Here is a 19,765-nt window from a genome sequence, read left to right on the forward strand (position 1 = left end):
TGTGTGTAAAGCCGATTATCGCCAGATGTGTGTAAAGCCGATTATCATCAGATGTGTGTAAAGCCGATTATCATCAGATGTGTGTAAAGCCTGATTATCATCAGATGTGTGTAAAGCTGATTATCATCTGATGTGTGTAAAGCCGATTATCGCCAGATGTGTGTAAAGCCTGATTATCGCCAGATGTGTGTAAAGCCGATTATCATCTGATGTGTGTAAAGCCGATTATCATCAGATGTGTGTAAAGCCGATTATCATCAGATGTGTGTAAAGCTGATTATCGTCAGATGTGTGTAAAGCCTGATTATCATCAGATGTGTGTAAAGCCGATTATCGTCAGATGTGTGTAAAGCCGATTATCATCAGATGTGTGTAAAGCCTGATTATCGCCAGATGTGTGTAAAGCCGATTATCATCTGATGTGTGTAAAGCCGATTATCATCAGATGTGTGTAAAGCCGATTATCATCAGATGTGTGTAAAGCCGATTATCGTCAGATGTGTGTAAAGCCTGATTATCATCAGATGTGTGTAAAGCCTGATTATCATCAGATGTGTGTAAAGCCGATTATCATCAGATGTGTGTAAAGCCTGATTATCATCAGATGTGTGTAAAGCTGATTATCATCTGATGTGTGTAAAGCCTGATTATCGTCAGATGTGTGTAAAGCCTGATTATCGTCAGATGTGTGTAAAGCCGATTATCATCTGATGTGTGTAAAGCCGATTATCATCAGATGTGTGTAAAGCCGATTATCATCAGATGTGTGTAAAGCCGATTATCACCAGATGTGTGTAAAGCCTGATTATCATCAGATGTGTGTAAAGCCTGATTATCATCAGATGTGTGTAAAGCCTGATTATCATCAGATGTGTGTAAAGCCTGATTATCATCAGATGTGTGTAAAGCCTGATTATCATCAGATGTGTGTAAAGCCGATTATCATCAGATGTGTGTAAAGCCTGATTATCGTCAGATGTGTGTAAAGCTGATTATCATCAGATGTGTGTAAAGCTGATTATCATCTGATGTGTGTAAAGCTGATTATCATCAGATGTGTGTAAAGCCGATTATCATCAGATGTGTGTAAAGCCGATTATCATCAGATGTGTGTAAAGCCGATTATCATCTGATGTGTGTAAAGCTGATTATCATCAGATTTGTGTAAAGCCTGATTATCGTCAGATTTGTGTAAAGCCGATTATCATCTGATGTGTGTAAAGCCGATTATCATCAGATGTGTGTAAAGCCGATTATCATCAGATGTGTGTAAAGCCTGATTATCATCTGATGTGTGTAAAGCTGATTATCATCAGATGTGTGTAAAGCCTGATTATCATCAGATTTGTGTAAAGCCTGATTATCGTCAGATGTGTGTAAAGCTGATTATCGTCAGATGTGTGTAAAGCCGATTATCATCAGATGTGTGTAAAGCCTGATTATCATCAGATGTGTGTAAAGCTGATTATCATCAGATGTGTGTAAAGCCGATTATCATCAGATGTGTGTAAAGCTGATTATCGTCTGATGTGTGTAAAGCCTGATTATCATCAGATGTGTGTAAAGCCGATTATCGTCAGATGTGTGTAAAGCCGATTATCGTCTAATGTGTGTAAAGCCTGATTATCGTCTAATGTGTGTAAAGCCTGATTATCATCAGATGTGTGTAAAGCCGATTATCGTCAGATGTGTGTAAAGCCGATTATCGTCAGATGTGTGTAAAGCCGATTATCATCAGATGTGTGTAAAGCTGATTATCATCAGATGTGTGTAAAGCCGATTATCATCTGATGTGTGTAAAGCTGATTATCATCAGATGTGTGTAAAGCCTGATTATCATCAGATTTGTGTAAAGCCGATTATCATCTGATGTGTGTAAAGCCGATTATCATCAGATGTGTGTAAAGCCGATTATCATCAGATGTGTGTAAAGCCTGATTATCATCTGATGTGTGTAAAGCTGATTATCATCAGATGTGTGTAAAGCCTGATTATCATCAGATTTGTGTAAAGCCGATTATCATCAGATGTGTGTAAAGCCGATTATCGTCAGATGTGTGTAAAGCTGATTATCGTCAGATGTGTGTAAAGCCGATTATCATCAGATGTGTGTAAAGCCTGATTATCATCTGATGTGTGTAAAGCTGATTATCATCAGATGTGTGTAAAGCCGATTATCATCTGATGTGTGTAAAGCTGATTATCGTCTGATGTGTGTAAAGCCTGATTATCATCAGATGTGTGTAAAGCCGATTATCGTCAGATGTGTGTAAAGCCGATTATCGTCTAATGTGTGTAAAGCCTGATTATCGTCTAATGTGTGTAAAGCCTGATTATCATCAGATGTGTGTAAAGCCGATTATCGTCAGATGTGTGTAAAGCCGATTATCGTCTAATGTGTGTAAAGCCGATTATCGTCTGATGTGTGTAAAGCCTGATTATCGTCAGATGTGTGTAAAGCCTGATTATCATCAGATGTGTGTAAAGCTGATTATCGTCTGATGTGTGTAAAGCCTGATTATCATCTGATGTGTGTAAAGCCGATTATCATCTGATGTGTGTAAAGCTGATTATCGTCTGATGTGTGTAAAGCCTGATTATCATCAGATGTGTGTAAAGCCGATTATCATCTGATGTGTGTAAAGCCGATTATCATCTGATGTGTGTAAAGCTGATTATCGTCTGATGTGTGTAAAGCCTGATTATCGTCAGATGTGTGTAAAGCCTGATTATCATCAGATGTGTGTAAAGCCGATTATCATCTGATGTGTGTAAAGCCGATTATCATCTGATGTGTGTAAAGCTGATTATCGTCTGATGTGTGTAAAGCCTGATTATCATCAGATGTGTGTAAAGCCGATTATCGTCCGATGTGTGTAAAGCCGATTATCATCTGATGTGTGTAAAGCCGATTATCATCAGATGTGTGTAAAGCTGATTATCGTCTGATGTGTGTAAAGCCTGATTATCATCAGATGTGTGTAAAGCCGATTATCGTCCGATGTGTGTAAAGCCTGATTATCGTCAGATGTGTGTAAAGCCGATTATCATCAGATGTGTGTAAAGCCGATTATCATCAGATGTGTGTAAAGCCGATTATCATCAGATGTGTGTAAAGCCGATTATCGTCTAATGTGTGTAAAGCCGATTATCGTCTGATGTGTGTAAAGCCGATTATCATCAGATGTGTGTAAAGCCGATTATCGTCTAATGTGTGTAAAGCCGATTATCGTCTGATGTGTGTAAAGCCGATTATCGTCCGATGTGTGTAAAGCCGATTATCATCTGATGTGTGTAAAGCGGATCATGAGCACAGGTGTGTGTAAAGCTGATCATGAGCACAGGTGTGTGTAAAGCTGATCATGAGCACAGGTGTGTGTAAAGCGGATCATGAGCACAGGTGTGTGTAAAGCGGATCATGAGCACAGGTGTGTGTAAAGCTGATCATGAGCACAGGTGTGTGTAAAGCGGATCATGAGCACAGGTGTGTGTAAAGCGGATCATGAGCACAGGTGTGTGTAAAGCTGATCATGAGCACAGGTGTGTGTAAAGCGGATCATGAGCACAGGTGTGTGTAAAGCGGATCATGAGCACAGGTGTGTGAGTAGGGCGGGGCACATGCGCTACAGCAGTAGAGTGTGTACCTGAGAGCACGAGGGCGATTCCTCCGCAGGCGTTGGGCGAGCTCATGGAGGTGCCGTTCATCAGCTGTGTGCCGCGGAGGGTCCAGTTGGGCACGGAGGCGATGGCTCCGCCTGGAGCGCTAATGCTAACGCCCAGAGCGCCGTCTGTGCTGGGCCCGCGGGACGACCAGGTGTACTGGTTCGGCGGAAGCTTCTCCCTCAGAGAGTACTCGGCCACCATCATGTCCGGGGTCACATAAGCACCCACACCTGCACATCAGGAGCATTTCTCATTGGTCAGCAGTGGTGGAAAGAGGACTGAAAAAGCATAGTCCAGTTAAAGTACTGTAACTTGTCAAAAAAATGTAGTGCAAGTAGAGTAAAAGTACATTTACTAAATACTACTCAAAGTAGGAGTGAAAAGTAGCCCTTGTAATGGTGCGTTCACACCGGACGCGATTCGCGCGAGTGATTTACATGTTAAGTCAATGCAGAGACGCGAAATGGTGGCGAGAGTCACGCGATTGAGGCGGCGAGATTCACGCGATTGAGGCGGCGCGAAGTACGCGAATTGAGCGTTTTGAACGCGCGATTCACGCGAATTGCTCAAGTTGAAAAATTTGAACTTTGGCGGATATTTCGCGCCGCGTTAACCAATCAGGAGCTTGCTCTAGTAGTGACAACAATGAGGAGAAAATCTGTATATTAATATCTGCTTCAGACAATATGATTATCACTGTGATAACATTAAATGACATGAAACACAACACAGTCTCTTTTTGTTAAATGCAAGTTTATGTTTGATCAATAATACAAAAGTATAAGTAAAAGCTATAAAAAGCTACACATGAAATAAAGCAAACAATTCAGTCAAACATTCAAAGTCAGTGCTAGTCGGCTAACGTTACAACTGTAATGTACAGTTATAGCCTAAAAATATAAAGTAATGAAACTTCTCTTTGCCTTCAGTCTAAACGATTCGCCAGGGAACAAATTATAGATCCATGAGAGCAAAGATCGGCCGTTACAAGACGAATTATATCTGGAGCCGCCACAGAGACATCAGAGCCAGCGGCAGAAGAACTGGCTGAGGAAAGGCTGATCTCACCGGGTTAATGAGCGCCGCTGATCCACTGGAGCTCACACACACACACACACACACACACACACACACACCACAGATCATCAGAGCCAGCGGCAGAAGAACTGGCTGAGGAAAGGCTGATCTCACCGGGTTAATGAGCGCCGCTGATCCACTGGAGCTCACACACACACACACACACACACACACCACATCACATGTTCAAATAGGCTCTCTTTATATAAATAAACCACACATTTGAGCTTTAAACTACTACATTATCGACTGAAAAAGTCTTAAAAATACGTTTTGTCTCACATTAACAGTAGATTTTAACAAAAAAAAGGCGTGTAAACACAGCCCATGTCAGACATTTCTCAACGAGGCGAGCCGCCTCATTCACGTGAATCTCGCCGCAGAATGCCATTTCGCGTCTCTGCGTTGACTTAACATGTAAATCACTCACGCGAATCGCGTCCGGTATGAACGCACCATAAGGCTGATGAAAAAAGGCTAAAGGCTAAAAAAAATCCATATCAGTCGATCTCTAGAAAATAGCGCAGTAAAAGTACCGATACAGCACTTAAAATGTACTCTGTACACTGTTTTTAAGCTAATTAATAAAGCACAATTCCTGAGAAAAACTACTCAATTACAGTAAATGATTTGTAATTCGTGACCAGTGTTGGGGAAAGTTACTTTGAAAAGTAATGCATTACAATATTGCGTTACTCCCTTAAAAAGTAACTAATTGAGTTACTTAGTTACTTTTTAAGAAAAGTGATGCGTTACGTTACTTTTGCGTTACTTTATCTCACCTGGGATGGGCTTGTTTTTGTTTATAACAAAAAAGTTATATTTTTGTGCAACGGTAAAGACCTCTTCATACCAAATGTAAATAATAAGCCCCAGGCTGAGGTAAAGATGCAGATTCCCTCATAACCTGTAGAGGGCGCAGCTCTGGATAATGGAGAATAGATGCAGGAGAAAAAAGTTTTACCAATAAAAACAAAAAATCTAGTAATTTTCATCATCAAAGGTCAGCAGCAAGACATTGGTCAATTAAATATAAAGGTAGATTATGCATAAAAATAGTTGTTTTATTTAAAATTTAATTATTGGAGGTTTGCATATACTCTGATTTAGCATTTGACTGATTTTATTCATTTTGAGGAGGACAGAATCTTTACTGTGCAAGTGAGATAAATACATTTAGTCTGGAACTACAATAACCATCATGTTCACACACACACACACACACACACACACACACACACACACACACACACACACACACACACACACACACACACACACACACACACACACACACACACACACACACACACACACACACACACACACACACACACACACACACACACACACACACACACACACACACACACACACACACACACACACACACACACACACACACACACACACACACACACACACACACACCTCTGCACTGACTCTCAACATGAGGACAGAAGAGCTGTCAGTCAAACTAATGTGAAAAAGTAACTCAGATATTTTGTTGTAAATTTGAAAAGTAATGCGTTACTTTACTAGTTACTTGGAAAAAGTAATATTATTACGTAACTCAAGTTACTTTTAATGCGTTTCCCCAACACTGGTCGTGACTTTAGAGCACTGGTCAGGTACAGTGGAGATGACCCGTTGTGTGTGTGTCCACTAAAGTGGTATTGGAGTGTGTGTTATTGGAGTGTGTGTTATTGCAGTGTGTGTGTTATTGGAGTGTGTGTTATTGGAGTGTGTGTTATTGGAGTGTGTGTTTTGGAGTGTGTGGTATTGGAGTGTGTGGTATTGGAGTGTGTGGTATTGGAGTGTGTGTTATTGGAGTGTGTGGTATTGGAGTGTGTGTTATTGGAGTGTGTGGTATTGGAGTGTGTGGTATTGGAGTGTGTGGTATTGGAGTGTGTGTTATTGGAGTGTGTGGTATTGGAGTGTGTGGTATTGGAGTGTGTGGTATTGGAGTGTGTGGTATTGGAGTGTGTGTTATTGGAGTGTGTGTTATTGGAGTGTGTGGTATTGGAGTGTGTGGTATTGGAGTGTGTGGTATTGGTGTGGTATTGGAGTGTGTGGTATTGGAGTGTGTGGTATTGGAGTGTGTGGTATTGGTGTGGTATTGGAGTGTGTGGTATTGGAGTGTGTGGTATTGGAGTGTGTGGTATTGGAGTGTGTGGTATTGGAGTGTGTGGTATTGGAGTGTGTGTTATTGGAGTGTGTGGTATTGGAGTGTGTGGTATTGGAGTGTGTGGTATTGGAGTGTGTGGTATTGGAGTGTGTGGTATTGGAGTGTGTGGTATTGGAGTGTGTGGTATTGGAGTGTGTGGTATTGGAGTGTGTGGTATTGGAGTGTGTGGTATTGGAGTGAGTGGTATTGGAGTGTGTGGTATTGGAGTGTGTGGTATTGGAGTGTGTGGTATTGGAGTGTGTGGTATTGGAGTGTGTGGTATTGGAGTGTGTGGTATTGGAGTGTGTGGTATTGGAGTGTGTGGTATTGGAGTGTGTGTTTTGGAGTGTGTGTTTTGGAGGGTGTGGTATTGGTGTGTGTGTGTTATTGGAGTGTGTGTTATTGGAGTGTGTGTTATTGGAGTGTGTGTTTTGGAGTGTGTGGTATTGGAGTGTGTGTTTTGGAGTGTGTGTTTTGGAGTGTGTGGTATTGGAGTGTGTGTTTTGGAGTGTGTGTTATTGGAGTGTGTGGTATTGGAGTGTGTGGTATTGGAGTGTGTGGTATTGGAGTGTGTGGTATTGGAGTGTGTGGTATTGGAGTGTGTGTTTTGGAGTGTGTGGTATTGGAGTGTGTGGTATTGGAGTGTGTGTTTTGGAGTGTGTGTTTTGGAGTGTGTGGTATTGGAGTGTGTGTTATTGGAGTGTGTGGTATTGGAGTGTGTGTTTTTGGAGTGTGTGTTATTGGAGTGTGTGGTATTGGAGTGTGTGGTATTGGAGTGTGTGGTATTGGAGTGTGTGTTATTGGAGTGTGTGTTATTGGAGTGTGTGTTTTGGAGTGCGTGTTATTGGAGTGCGTGTTTTGGAGTGTGTGGTATTGGAGTGTGTGTTTTGGAGTGTGTGTTATTAGAGTGTGTGTTTTGGAGTGTGTGTTATTGGAGTGTGTGTTATTGGAGTGTGTGTTATTGGAGTGTGTGTTATTGGAGTGTGTGGTATTGGAGTGTGTGTGGTATTGGAGTGTGTGTTATTGGAGTGTGTGTTTTGGAGTGTGTGTTATTGGAGTGTGTGTTTTGTAGTGTGTGGTATTGGCGTGTGTGGTATTGGAGTGTGTGTTATTGGAGCGTGTGTTATTGGAGTGTGTGTTTTTGGAGTGTGTGTTATTGGAGTGTGTGGTATTGGAGTGTGTGGTATTGGAGTGTGTGTTATTGGAGTGTGTGTTTTGGAGTGCGTGTTATTGGAGTGCGTGTTTTGGAGTGTGTGGTATTGGAGTGTGTGTTTTGGAGTGTGTGTTATTAGAGTGTGTGTTTTGGAGTGTGTGTGTTATTGGAGTGTGTGTTATTGGAGCGTGTGTTATTGGAGTGTGTGTTTTTGGAGTGTGTGTTATTGGAGTGTGTGGTATTGGAGTGTGTGGTATTGGAGTGTGTGTTATTGGAGTGTGTGTTTTGGAGTGCGTGTTATTGGAGTGCGTGTTTTGGAGTGTGTGGTATTGGAGTGTGTGTTTTGGAGTGTGTGGTATTGGAGTGTGTGTTTTGGAGTGTGTGTGTTATTGGAGTGTGTGTTATTGGAGTGTGTGTTATTGGAGTGTGTGTTATTGGAGTGTGTGTGGTATTGGAGTGTGTGTTATTGGAGTGTGTGTTTTGGAGTGTGTGTTATTGGAGTGTGTGTTATTGGAGTGTGTGGTATTGGAGTGTGTGTTATTAGAGTGTGTGTTTTGGAGTGTGTGGTATTGGAGTGTGTGTTTTGGAGAGTGTGTTTTGGAGTGTGTGTTTTGGAGTGTGTGTTATTGGAGTGTGTGGTATTGGAGTGTGTGGTATTGGAGTGTGTGTGTTTTGGAGTGTGTGTTTTGGAGTGTGTGGTATTGGAGTGTGTGTTTTGGAGTGTGTGGTATTGGAGTGTGTGGTATTGGAGTGTGTGGTATTGGAGTGTGTGGTATTGGAGTGTGTGGTATTGGAGTGTGTTTTTTTGGAGTGTGTGTTATTGGAGTGTGTGGTATTGGAGTGTGTGGTATTGGAGTGTGTGGTATTGGAGTGTGTGGTATTGGAGTGTGTGGTATTGGAGTGTGTGTTATTGGAGTGTGTGGTATTGGAGTGTGTGGTATTGGAGTGTGTGGTATTGGAGTGTGTGGTATTGGAGTGTGTGTTATTGGAGTGTGTGTTATTGGAGTGTGTGGTATTGGAGTGTGTGGTATTGGAGTGTGTGTTATTGGAGTGTGTGTGTTTTGGAGTGTGTGGTATTGGAGTGTGTGTTTTGGAGTGTGTGGTATTGGAGTGTGTGTTATTGGAGTGTGTGTTATTGGAGTGTGTGTTATTGGAGTGTGTGTTTTGGAGTGTGTGTTTTGGAGTGTGTGGTATTGGAGTGTGTGTGTGTTTTGGAGTGTGTGTTATTGGAGTGTGTGTTTTGGAGTGTGTGGTATTGGAGTGTGTGTTATTGGAGTGTGTGTTATTGGAGTGTGTGGTATTGGAGTGTGTGGTATTGGAGTGTGTGGTATTGGAGTGTGTGGTATTGGAGTGTGTGGTATTGGAGTGTGTGGTATTGGAGTGTGTGTTTTGGAGTGTGTGGTATTGGAGTGTGTGTTTTGGAGCGTGTGGTATTGGAGCGTGTGGTATTGGAGCGTGTGGTATTGGAGCGTGTGGTATTGGAGCGTGTGTTTTGGAGTGTGTGTGTTTTGGAGTGTGTGTTATTGGAGTGTGTGTTATTGGAGTGTGTGTTTTGGAGTGTGTGTTCTGGAGTGTGTGTTCTGGAGTGTGTGGTATTGGAGTGTGTGTTTTGGAGTGTGTGTTTTGGAGTGTGTGTTATTGGAGTGTGTGGTATTGGAGTGTGTGGTATTGGAGTGTGTGGTATTGGAGTGTGTGGTATTGGAGTGTGTGGTATTGGAGTGTGTGTGTTATTGGAGTGTGTGGTATTGGAGTGTGTGGTATTGGAGTGTGTGGTATTGGAGTGTGTGGTATTGGAGTGTGTGGTTTTGGAGTGTGTGTTTTTTGGAGTGTGTGGTTTTGGAGTGTGTGTTTTGGAGTGTGTGGTATTGGAGTGTGTGGTATTGGAGTGTGTGTATTGGAGTGTGTGTTATTGGAGTGTGTGTTTTGGAGTGTGTGTTTTGGAGTGTGTGTTATTGGAGTGTGTGTTCTGGAGTGGTATTGGAGCGTGTGGTATTGGAGCGTGTGGTATTGGAGCGTGTGGTATTGGAGCGTGTGGTATTGGAGCGTGTGGTATTGGAGCGTGTGTTATTGGAGTGTGTGTTATTGGAGTGTGTGTTTTGGAGTGTGTGTTCTGGAGTGTGTGGTATTGGAGTGTGTGTTTTGGAGTGTGTGTTTTGGAGTGTGTGTTATTGGAGTGTGTGGTATTGGAGTGTGTGGTATTGGAGTGTGTGGTATTGGAGTGTGTGGTATTGGAGTGTGTGGTATTGGAGTGTGTGGTATTGGAGTGTGTGTGTTATTGGAGTGTGTGGTATTGGAGTGTGTGGTATTGGAGTGTGTGGTATTGGAGTGTGTGGTATTGGAGTGTGTGGTTTTGGAGTGTGTGTTTTTTGGAGTGTGTGGTTTTGGAGTGTGTGTTTTGGAGTGTGTGGTATTGGAGTGTGTGGTATTGGAGTGTGTGTATTGGAGTGTGTGTTATTGGAGTGTGTGTTTTGGAGTGTGTGTTTTGGAGTGTGTGTTATTGGAGTGTGTGTTCTGGAGTGTGTGTTATTGGAGTGTGTGTTCTGGAGTGTGTGTTATTGGAGTGTGTGGTTTTGGAGTGTGTGGTATTGGAGTGTGTGGTATTGGAGTGTGTGTTTTGGAGTGTGTGTTCTGGAGTGTGTGTTATTGGAGTGTGTGGTATTGGAGTGTGTGGTATTGGAGTGTGTGGTATTGGAGTGTGTGTTTTGGAGTGTGTGGTATTGGAGTGTGTGGTATTGGAGTGTGTGGTATTGGAGTGTGTGGTATTGGAGTGTGTGGTATTGGAGTGTGTGTTTTGGAGTGTGTGTTATTGGAGTGTGTGGTTTTGGAGTGTGTGGTATTGGAGTGTGTGGTATTGGAGTGTGTGGTATTGGAGTGTGTGGTATTGGAGTGTGTGGTATTGGAGTGTGTGGTATTGGAGTGTGTGGTATTGGAGTGTGTGGTATTGGAGTGTGTGTTATTGGAGTGTGTGTTTTGGAGTGTGTGTTTTGGAGTGTGTGGTATTGGAGTGTGTGGTATTGGAGTGTGTGGTATTGGAGTGTGTGGTATTGGAGTGTGTGGTATTGGAGTGTGTGGTATTGGAGTGTGTGTTATTGGAGTGTGTGTTTTGGAGTGTGTGTTTTGGAGTGTGTGTTATTGGAGTGTGTGGTTTTGGAGTGTGTGGTATTGGAGTGTGTGGTATTGGAGTGTGTGTTTTGGAGTGTGTGTTTTGGAGTGTGTGTTATTGGAGTGTGTGGTTTTGGAGTGTGTGGTATTGGAGTGTGTGGTATTGGAGTGTGTGGTATTGGAGTGTGTGGTATTGGAGTGTGTGGTATTGGAGTGTGTGGTATTGGAGTGTGTGGTATTGGAGTGTGTGGTATTGGAGTGTGTGTTATTGGAGTGTGTGTTTTGGAGTGTGTGTTTTGGAGTGTGTGGTATTGGAGTGTGTGGTATTGGAGTGTGTGGTATTGGAGTGTGTGGTATTGGAGTGTGTGGTATTGGAGTGTGTGGTATTGGAGTGTGTGTTTTGGAGTGTGTGTTTTGGAGTGTGTGTTATTGGAGTGTGTGTTATTGGAGTGTGTGTTCTGGAGTGTGTGTTATTGGAGTGTGTGGTTTTGGAGTGTGTGGTATTGGAGTGTGTGTTTTGGAGTGTGTGTTCTGGAGTGTGTGTTATTGGAGTGTGTGGTATTGGAGTGTGTGTTTTGGAGTGTGTGTTCTGGAGTGTGTGTTATTGGAGTGTGTGGTATTGGAGTGTGTGGTATTGGAGTGTGTGGTATTGGAGTGTGTGTTTTGGAGTGTGTGGTATTGGAGTGTGTGGTATTGGAGTGTGTGGTATTGGAGTGTGTGGTATTGGAGTGTGTGGTATTGGAGTGTGTGGTATTGGAGTGTGTGGTATTGGAGTGTGTGGTATTGGAGTGTGTGGTATTGGAGTGTGTGGTATTGGAGTGTGTGGTTTTGGAGTGTGTGTTTTTTGGAGTGTGTGGTTTTGGAGTGTGTGTTTTGGAGTGTGTGGTATTGGAGTGTGTGGTATTGGAGTGTGTGTATTGGAGTGTGTGTATTGGAGTGTGTGTTTTGGAGTGTGTGTTTTGGAGTGTGTGTTATTGGAGTGTGTGTTATTGGAGTGTGTGTTCTGGAGTGTGTGTTATTGGAGTGTGTGTTCTGGAGTGTGTGTTATTGGAGTGTGTGGTTTTGGAGTGTGTGGTATTGGAGTGTGTGTTTTGGAGTGTGTGGTATTGGAGTGTGTGTTTTGGAGTGTGTGTTCTGGAGTGTGTGTTATTGGAGTGTGTGGTATTGGAGTGTGTGTTATTGGAGTGTGTGGTATTGGAGTGTGTGGTATTGGAGTGTGTGGTATTGGAGTGTGTGGTATTGGAGTGTGTGGTATTGGAGTGTGTGGTATTGGAGTGTGTGTTTTGGAGTGTGTGTTATTGGAGTGTGTGTTATTGGAGTGTGTGGTTTTGGAGTGTGTGGTATTGGAGTGTGTGTTATTGGAGTGTGTGGTATTGGAGTGTGTGGTATTGGAGTGTGTGTTATTGGAGTGTGTGGTATTGGAGTGTGTGGTATTGGAGTGTGTGGTATTGGAGTGTGTGGTATTGGAGTGTGTGGTATTGGAGTGTGTGGTATTGGAGTGTGTGGTATTGGAGTGTGTGGTATTGGAGTGTGTGGTATTGGAGTGTGTGGTATTGGAGTGTGTGTTTTGGAGTGTGTGTTATTGGAGTGTGTGTTTTGGAGTGTGTGGTATTGGAGTGTGTGGTATTGGAGTGTGTGGTTTTGGAGTGTGTGGTATTGGAGTGTGTGTTTTGGAGTGTGTGTTATGGAGTGTGTGTTATTGGAGTGTGTGTTATGGAGCGTGTGTTTTGGAGTGTGTTTATTGGAGTGTGTGTTTTTGGAGTGTGTGTTCTGGAGTGTGTGTTATTGGAGTGTGTGTTTTGGAGTGTGTGTTATTGGAGTGTGTGTTCTGGAGTGTGTGTTTTGGAGTGTGTGTTTTGGAGTGTGTGTTCTGGAGTGTGTGTTTTGGAGTGTGTGTTTTTGGAGTGTGTGTTATTGGAGTGTGTGTTCTGGAGTGTGTGTTTTGGAGTGTGTGTTCTGGAGTGTGTGTTCTGGAGTGTGTGTTTTGGGCAGTACCGATCACGCTGCTGGTGGTTCCCCCAGGGCAGCCCACAGTGGACAGACACGGCCCATTGTTCCCAGCACTCGACACAAACAGCACATTGTGCTTCTGGACCGCCTCCGTGATGACCTCACAGATTCTCCTGCAACACAAGCAGAGGTTAGTGTGTTTCTGACCCTGAGGGGGCGTGGCCAGAGCTCCCAGAATCCTCACCCTGAGTTGGGCCAATGCGTCGCCTCGCCATAGCTGTAGTTCACCAGGTCACACTTGTAGTTCACCACTTCAATCATCTGCAAAACACACACACACACACACACACACACATTTACAACGTGTGACTGATCAGAGCGAGCGTCTGTGTGTGCAGGAGCTTCTCTTCATCTTGTGTGCTTGGAAGAGTTTATATTATATCTTATTATCAACACGATATTTGAGAATCAAACATATTTTGTATCTAATGAACGACACATTTCATTTGATTTAAGATCATGTGAATTATTGATATATTATAAGTGTGAAATATTTAGTTTCTATCATAGTGCAACATTTTTATCAAATTATATTAATCAAATGTATTACTTTATTTATTTTGATGCATGTATTTATTTTAATTAATTGAGTAATTTTTGTTTTTTACATTTTTACACATTTTTGAGGTCAATAATTGTTTATTTAGTTATATTTATTTTATTTCAATCATTTATTTACTTATTTAATCAATGTATTTTAATCTAATGTGTATAATTTAAGCGTTTTTACACTGTTTGTCTTATTTTTATTTATGTAAATCAAGAATTATTTAGTTTTATCAAATGTATTTATTTTATTTATATAAAGAAAATGACTCATTTAAAGAAATTTTAATCTAATGAATAAATGTTTTTATTTAAAATTGTGTTCATTTATTTTAATTTCTAATGAATGACATTCAGGCACTTTTCATGTGATTTAAGATCTTGTGAATTATTGATATTATAAATGTGTAAAATATTTAGTTTCGATTACAGAGCATCATTTTTACATTTTATTCAAATTACATTAATCAAATGTAATACTTTATTTATTTTAATCAAATAATTTAGTTACTTGGTTTAATCTCATTTTTATTTTTTTTACATGCTTTTCTATTTTTACTTAAATCAAGAATTATTATTTATTTAGTTTTAACAAATATATTTATTTTATTTTAATAATTTAAATTCAATGGACTTTAATGTAATATATTCATTATTTATTTATTTAAAGTCTTTTTACACTGCTTTTCTATTTTTATTTAAATCAAGAATTATTATTTATTTAGTTTTAACAAATATATTTATTTTATTTACTTATTTAATCAATGTATTTTTAATCTAATGTATCCAATAATTTATTTATTTAGTCTCTTATTTTTATTCATTTAAATCAAAGAATTATTTTTTATTTAGTTTGATCAAATGTATTAATTGTATGTATTTAAATAAAATTACTAATTTTAATCATTTATATACTTTATTTTTCATATTTATGAATACAATTTTTTTTGTTAATTATTTTTAAAAAATTTACTTATTATATTAATCAAATGCATTACTTTATTTATTTAGAATAAAATTGCATGTACTTATTTTAATCAAATAATTGAGTTACTTGGTTTAATCTCATTTTTATTTTTTACATTGCTTTTCTATTTTTATTTAAATCAAGAATTATTATTTATTTACTTTTATCAAATGTATTTTAATCATTTATTTATACTTATTTAATACATTTATTTTAATCTAACGTATTCATTTTTTATTTATTTATTTAAAGTGTTTTACACTGCTTTTCTTCATTTAAATCAAGCATTATGATTTCGTTTGATCAAATGTATTTATTTTAATCATTTATGTACTTATTTAATCAATGCATTTTAATCTAATATATTCATTAATTTATTTATTTAAATCAACAATTAATATTTATTTTTATCGAATGTATTAATTTAATGTATTTAAATACAATTACTAATTTTAATCATATATACTTCATTTAATTTTTTTTTATATTTTTTTTATATTTTTTACTTTACTCAAAAGTATTTAGTTTTCTCCATGAACCCGTTTGAACCCCTGATTTATGACAGCAATATTATTGTAAAATAATATTAACTATATATTAGAGGGAAAAAAGCATAAATTATAAATATTGCCTTCGAAACGGTGATTAAAGAAATTCGACGTGAAATACTAAATTACTAAAACATAACAATTACGGTAAAATCTATGATTTCTAGCATGTAAATCCCACTAAAGCGGCCCGACTCCACATGTGATGATGGAGTCTTACGGCTCGTATGAGGCCGGTGCCCGTCTCCATGGTGCTGAGGCGCGTGTCCCCGATCTTCAGGGCCAGGATCTGGGCCCCCGGGGCCACACCGTTGCGCTCCGGCTCCTCTGGGAAGTGACCCGCTGCGATGCTGGCCACATGTGTCCCGTGAGCTCCTGCAAATCACATGATCACATGGTTTAACTCATGAAGGACTGATGGAGGACCGACGCACGACCGACGCACGACCGACGCACGACCGACGCACGACCGACGCACGACCGACGCACGACCGACACATGACCGACACAAGACCGACACATGACCGACACAAGACCGACACATGACCGACACAAGACCGACACATGACCGACACAAGACCGACACATGACCGACACATGACAGACACATGACAGACACAAGACCGACACAAGACCGACACATGACCGACACATGACCGACACATGACCGACACAAGACCGACACATGACCGACACATGACCGACACATGACCGACACAAGACCGACACAAGACCGACACATGACCGACACATGACCGACACAAGACCGACACATGACCGACACATGACCGACACAAGACCGACACATGACCGACACAAGACCGACACATGACCGACACATGACAGACACATGACAGACACAAGACCGACACAAGACCGACACAAGACCGACACATGACCGACACATGACCGACACAAGACCGACACATGACCGACACATGACCGACACATGACCGACACAAGACCGACACATGACCGACACATGACCGACACAAGACCGACACATGACCGACACAAGACCGACACAAGACCGACACATGACCGACACAAGACCGACACAAGACCGACACATGACCGACACATGACCGACACAAGACCGACACATGACCGACACATGACCGACACATGACCGACACAAGACCGACACAAGACCGACACATGACCGACACATGACCGACACAAGACCGACACATGACCGACACAAGACCGACACAAGACCGACACATGACAGACACATGACAGACACATGACAGACACATGACAGACACATGACAGACACATGACCGACACAAGACCGACACAAGACCGACACATGACCGACACATGACCGACACAAGACCGACACATGACCGACACATGACCGACACATGACCGACACAAGACCGACACAAGACCGACACAAGACCGACACATGACCGACACATGACCGACACAAGACCGACACATGACCGACACAAGACCGACACAAGACCGACACATGACAGACACATGACAGACACATGACAGACACATGACAGACACATGACAGACACATGACCGACACAAGACCGACAAATGACCGACACATGACCGACACAAGACCGACACATGACCGACACATGACCGACACATGACCGACACATGACCGACACATGACCGACACAAGACCGACACAAGACCGACACATGACCGACACATGACCGACACAAGACCGACACATGACCGACACATGACCGACACATGACCGACACAAGACCGACACAAGACCGACACATGACCGACACATGACCGACACAAGACCGACACATGACCGACACAAGACCGACACAAGACCGACACATGACCGACACATGACAGACACATGACAGACACATGACAGACACATGACAGACACATGACAGACACATGACCGACACAAGACCGACAAATGACCGACACATGACCGACACATGACAGACACATGACAGACACATGACAGACACATGACAGACACATGACCGACACAAGACCGACACAAGACCGACACAAGACCGACACATGACCGACACATGACAGACACATGACAGACACATGACAGACACATGACCGACACAAGACCGACACAAGACCGACACATGACCGACACATGACCGACACAAGACCGACACATGACCGACACATGACCGACACAAGACCGACACAAGACCGACACATGACCGACACATGACCGACACATGACCGACACAAGACCGACACAAGACCGACACATGACCGACACATGACAGACACATGACAGACACATGACAGACACATGACAGACACATGACAGACACATGACCGACACAAGACCGACACATGACCGACACATGACCGACACATGACCGACACATGACCGACACATGACCGACACATGACCGACACATGACCGACACATGACCAACACATGACCCTGAAGTGTCTGAGAGACCGTGATTATCCTCCTCCTGAAACTGCCTCATCGTCACGGCATCCTCAATAAACCCGTCTCCGGCGTGATGACTCCGATTGTTCCAATATTACAATTTAATAATACTTAAATCGATATGTCATTAGTGATGCACCGATCATGATTTTACATGGCTGATTCCGATACCGATTGTTTTGAAGAAAACTGGCCGATTCCGATTTTTTTCTTTCTTTTTTACACAATAAAAGAATGAAAGTATGCATGAACAAGATGTTTATTTGGTATTTAACAGGCTAAATTGGCTTTTGGCTAATGAAAACAAGTCCGCAATCTGAAATTAACAGGAAATTGAATTGGAAATGAAAAGGTTTAAAGGTGAAATTAAAGTCAACAACTGCATATTCTGCAATCCAAACAAAGATGTTTCTTAAATCAGCATTTGTTTTTAAATTCAGTGTAAAGAAAAAAAAGTCTTTACCAGTGAAATTCAATAAAACCAAAGTATATAATTGTTCCAAAATGTTCAATCAAATAATGTTTAGTGCAACGAAAAAAAACTAAGATGCTACAGCAGGTGCTTTTTAAATCAGATTAAGTCGATGTCATTTTAAGGTAAAATATAAATGATCATCCTATAGGCTACAGAACTGACAGTATTTCATTTCTAAAGTGCAGCATGTTCTTCTTTAGGCTACAAAAAGAAGTATTTCGGCTTAATTTCAGTATTCCTCAATAAACCCGTCTCAAGCGTGATGACTCCGATCTATTATGACCTCTGACCTGTAAAGTTGCCAGAATAATAATCATACGCTGTTTGTTAATTGTCCAGAGGAGAACTGCCCCCCCGACTGAGCCTGGTTTCTCCAAGGTTTATTTTCCTCCATTCTGCTCCTGATGGGGTTTGGGTTTCCTTGCCACTGTTGCCTCTGGCTTGGCTTGCTCAGTTGGAGACACTACATTTTTCAACTAAATATCCAAATATATCTAATTAATAAACTAAATTAACCATAAAAACTAAATTACTGATCTAAAGCCCACACTGTCACTGTATGATAATTGAAATTCCGTTTTCTCTAGCCATTTTCCAGAATAACTAAACAGCTGAATAAACACTGTTTAACACTGTGAAGCTGCTCTGAAACACTCTGCATTGTTAAAAGCGCTATATAAATAAAGCTGACTTGATGTTAGACACTGAAACTGCTTTATTATACTGTACGTTATATTACAGTTTGCATCGTTGATGACGGTGAAGTTGTGCTGTAAACATAAAGGCGACTGGATTTGCCTAAACAAATGAATGTTCGGTGCAGAAGGAAGTGTGTTTAAAGCCATTATCGTGTGTCACATGGGTTAGGGTCAGGCCTGACCTCCACTGGTGACGATGCAGAGCGTGCGGCCCTCGTCATAGATGTTGATGGAGTAGTTGAGCATCTCTGCGTGTCCCAGCGTGGCGAACTCCTGTCTCTCTCTGTAGGAGCTCAGGACAGTGCAGGACGACAGGTCTCCAGTCTCAGACGTGTCCACCACAGCCCTGACACACACACACACACACACACACACACACACACACACAATCAACATCTGCACTAGCAGTACAATCCAGGGATAAGTACTAGGACTGGGTATTGACACATTTCACAATTCGATTCGATTCACAAGCTTTCGATTCAATATCGACTATTTTCTATATTTGTATCAGGTATAATACATGGCCAATTTTCTCAAGAAAAACAAATCTTTGTACTAGGGCTGTCAAAAGATTAAATCGCATCCAAAATAAAAGTTTGTGTTTACATAATATATGTGTGTGTACTCTGTTAATTATTATTTATATATAAATACACACACAAGCATGTATATATCTAAGAAAAAAAGTTATTTTTATATATAAAACATTTATATTTATATATATATTATAGATTATATAAATGTATATACATGCAAATATTTCTTAAATATATACATGAATGTGTGTGTATTTATATATAAATAATAATTAACAGTACACACACATATATTATGTAAACACAAACTTTTATTTTGGATGCGATTAATCTTTTGACAGCTCTAGTTTGAACTAATGTTGTGAGTCAGTTGATACTACATTAGCCGACTAATATTGAAG

The 19,765-nt window shown here is 41.0% G+C and overlaps 1 protein-coding gene across 1 annotated transcript in view; it reads right to left on the bottom strand.

Annotated features, from left to right (window-relative positions):
- Positions 1-19,167, bottom strand: part of tpp2 (tripeptidyl peptidase 2) — a 110,521-nt gene extending 91,354 nt beyond the window's left edge. The window contains exons 1-5 of the mRNA XM_079811789.1: positions 19,008-19,167; positions 15,454-15,608; positions 13,357-13,433; positions 13,158-13,285; positions 3,645-3,893 (exon numbers count right to left, since the gene is read on the bottom strand). Of these exons, the coding sequence (XP_079667915.1) occupies positions 3,645-3,893; positions 13,158-13,285; positions 13,357-13,433; positions 15,454-15,608; positions 19,008-19,071 (673 nt within the window). The 5' untranslated portion in view covers positions 19,072-19,167. The remainder of the gene's footprint in view (positions 1-3,644; positions 3,894-13,157; positions 13,286-13,356; positions 13,434-15,453; positions 15,609-19,007) is intronic.
- Positions 19,168-19,765: the final 598 nt, after the last annotated feature.

The sequence above is a fragment of the Gobio gobio genome (assembly GCF_949357685.1).
Source record: "Gobio gobio genome assembly, chromosome: 3".
NCBI classification, from domain to species: Eukaryota; Metazoa; Chordata; class Actinopteri; order Cypriniformes; family Gobionidae; genus Gobio; species Gobio gobio.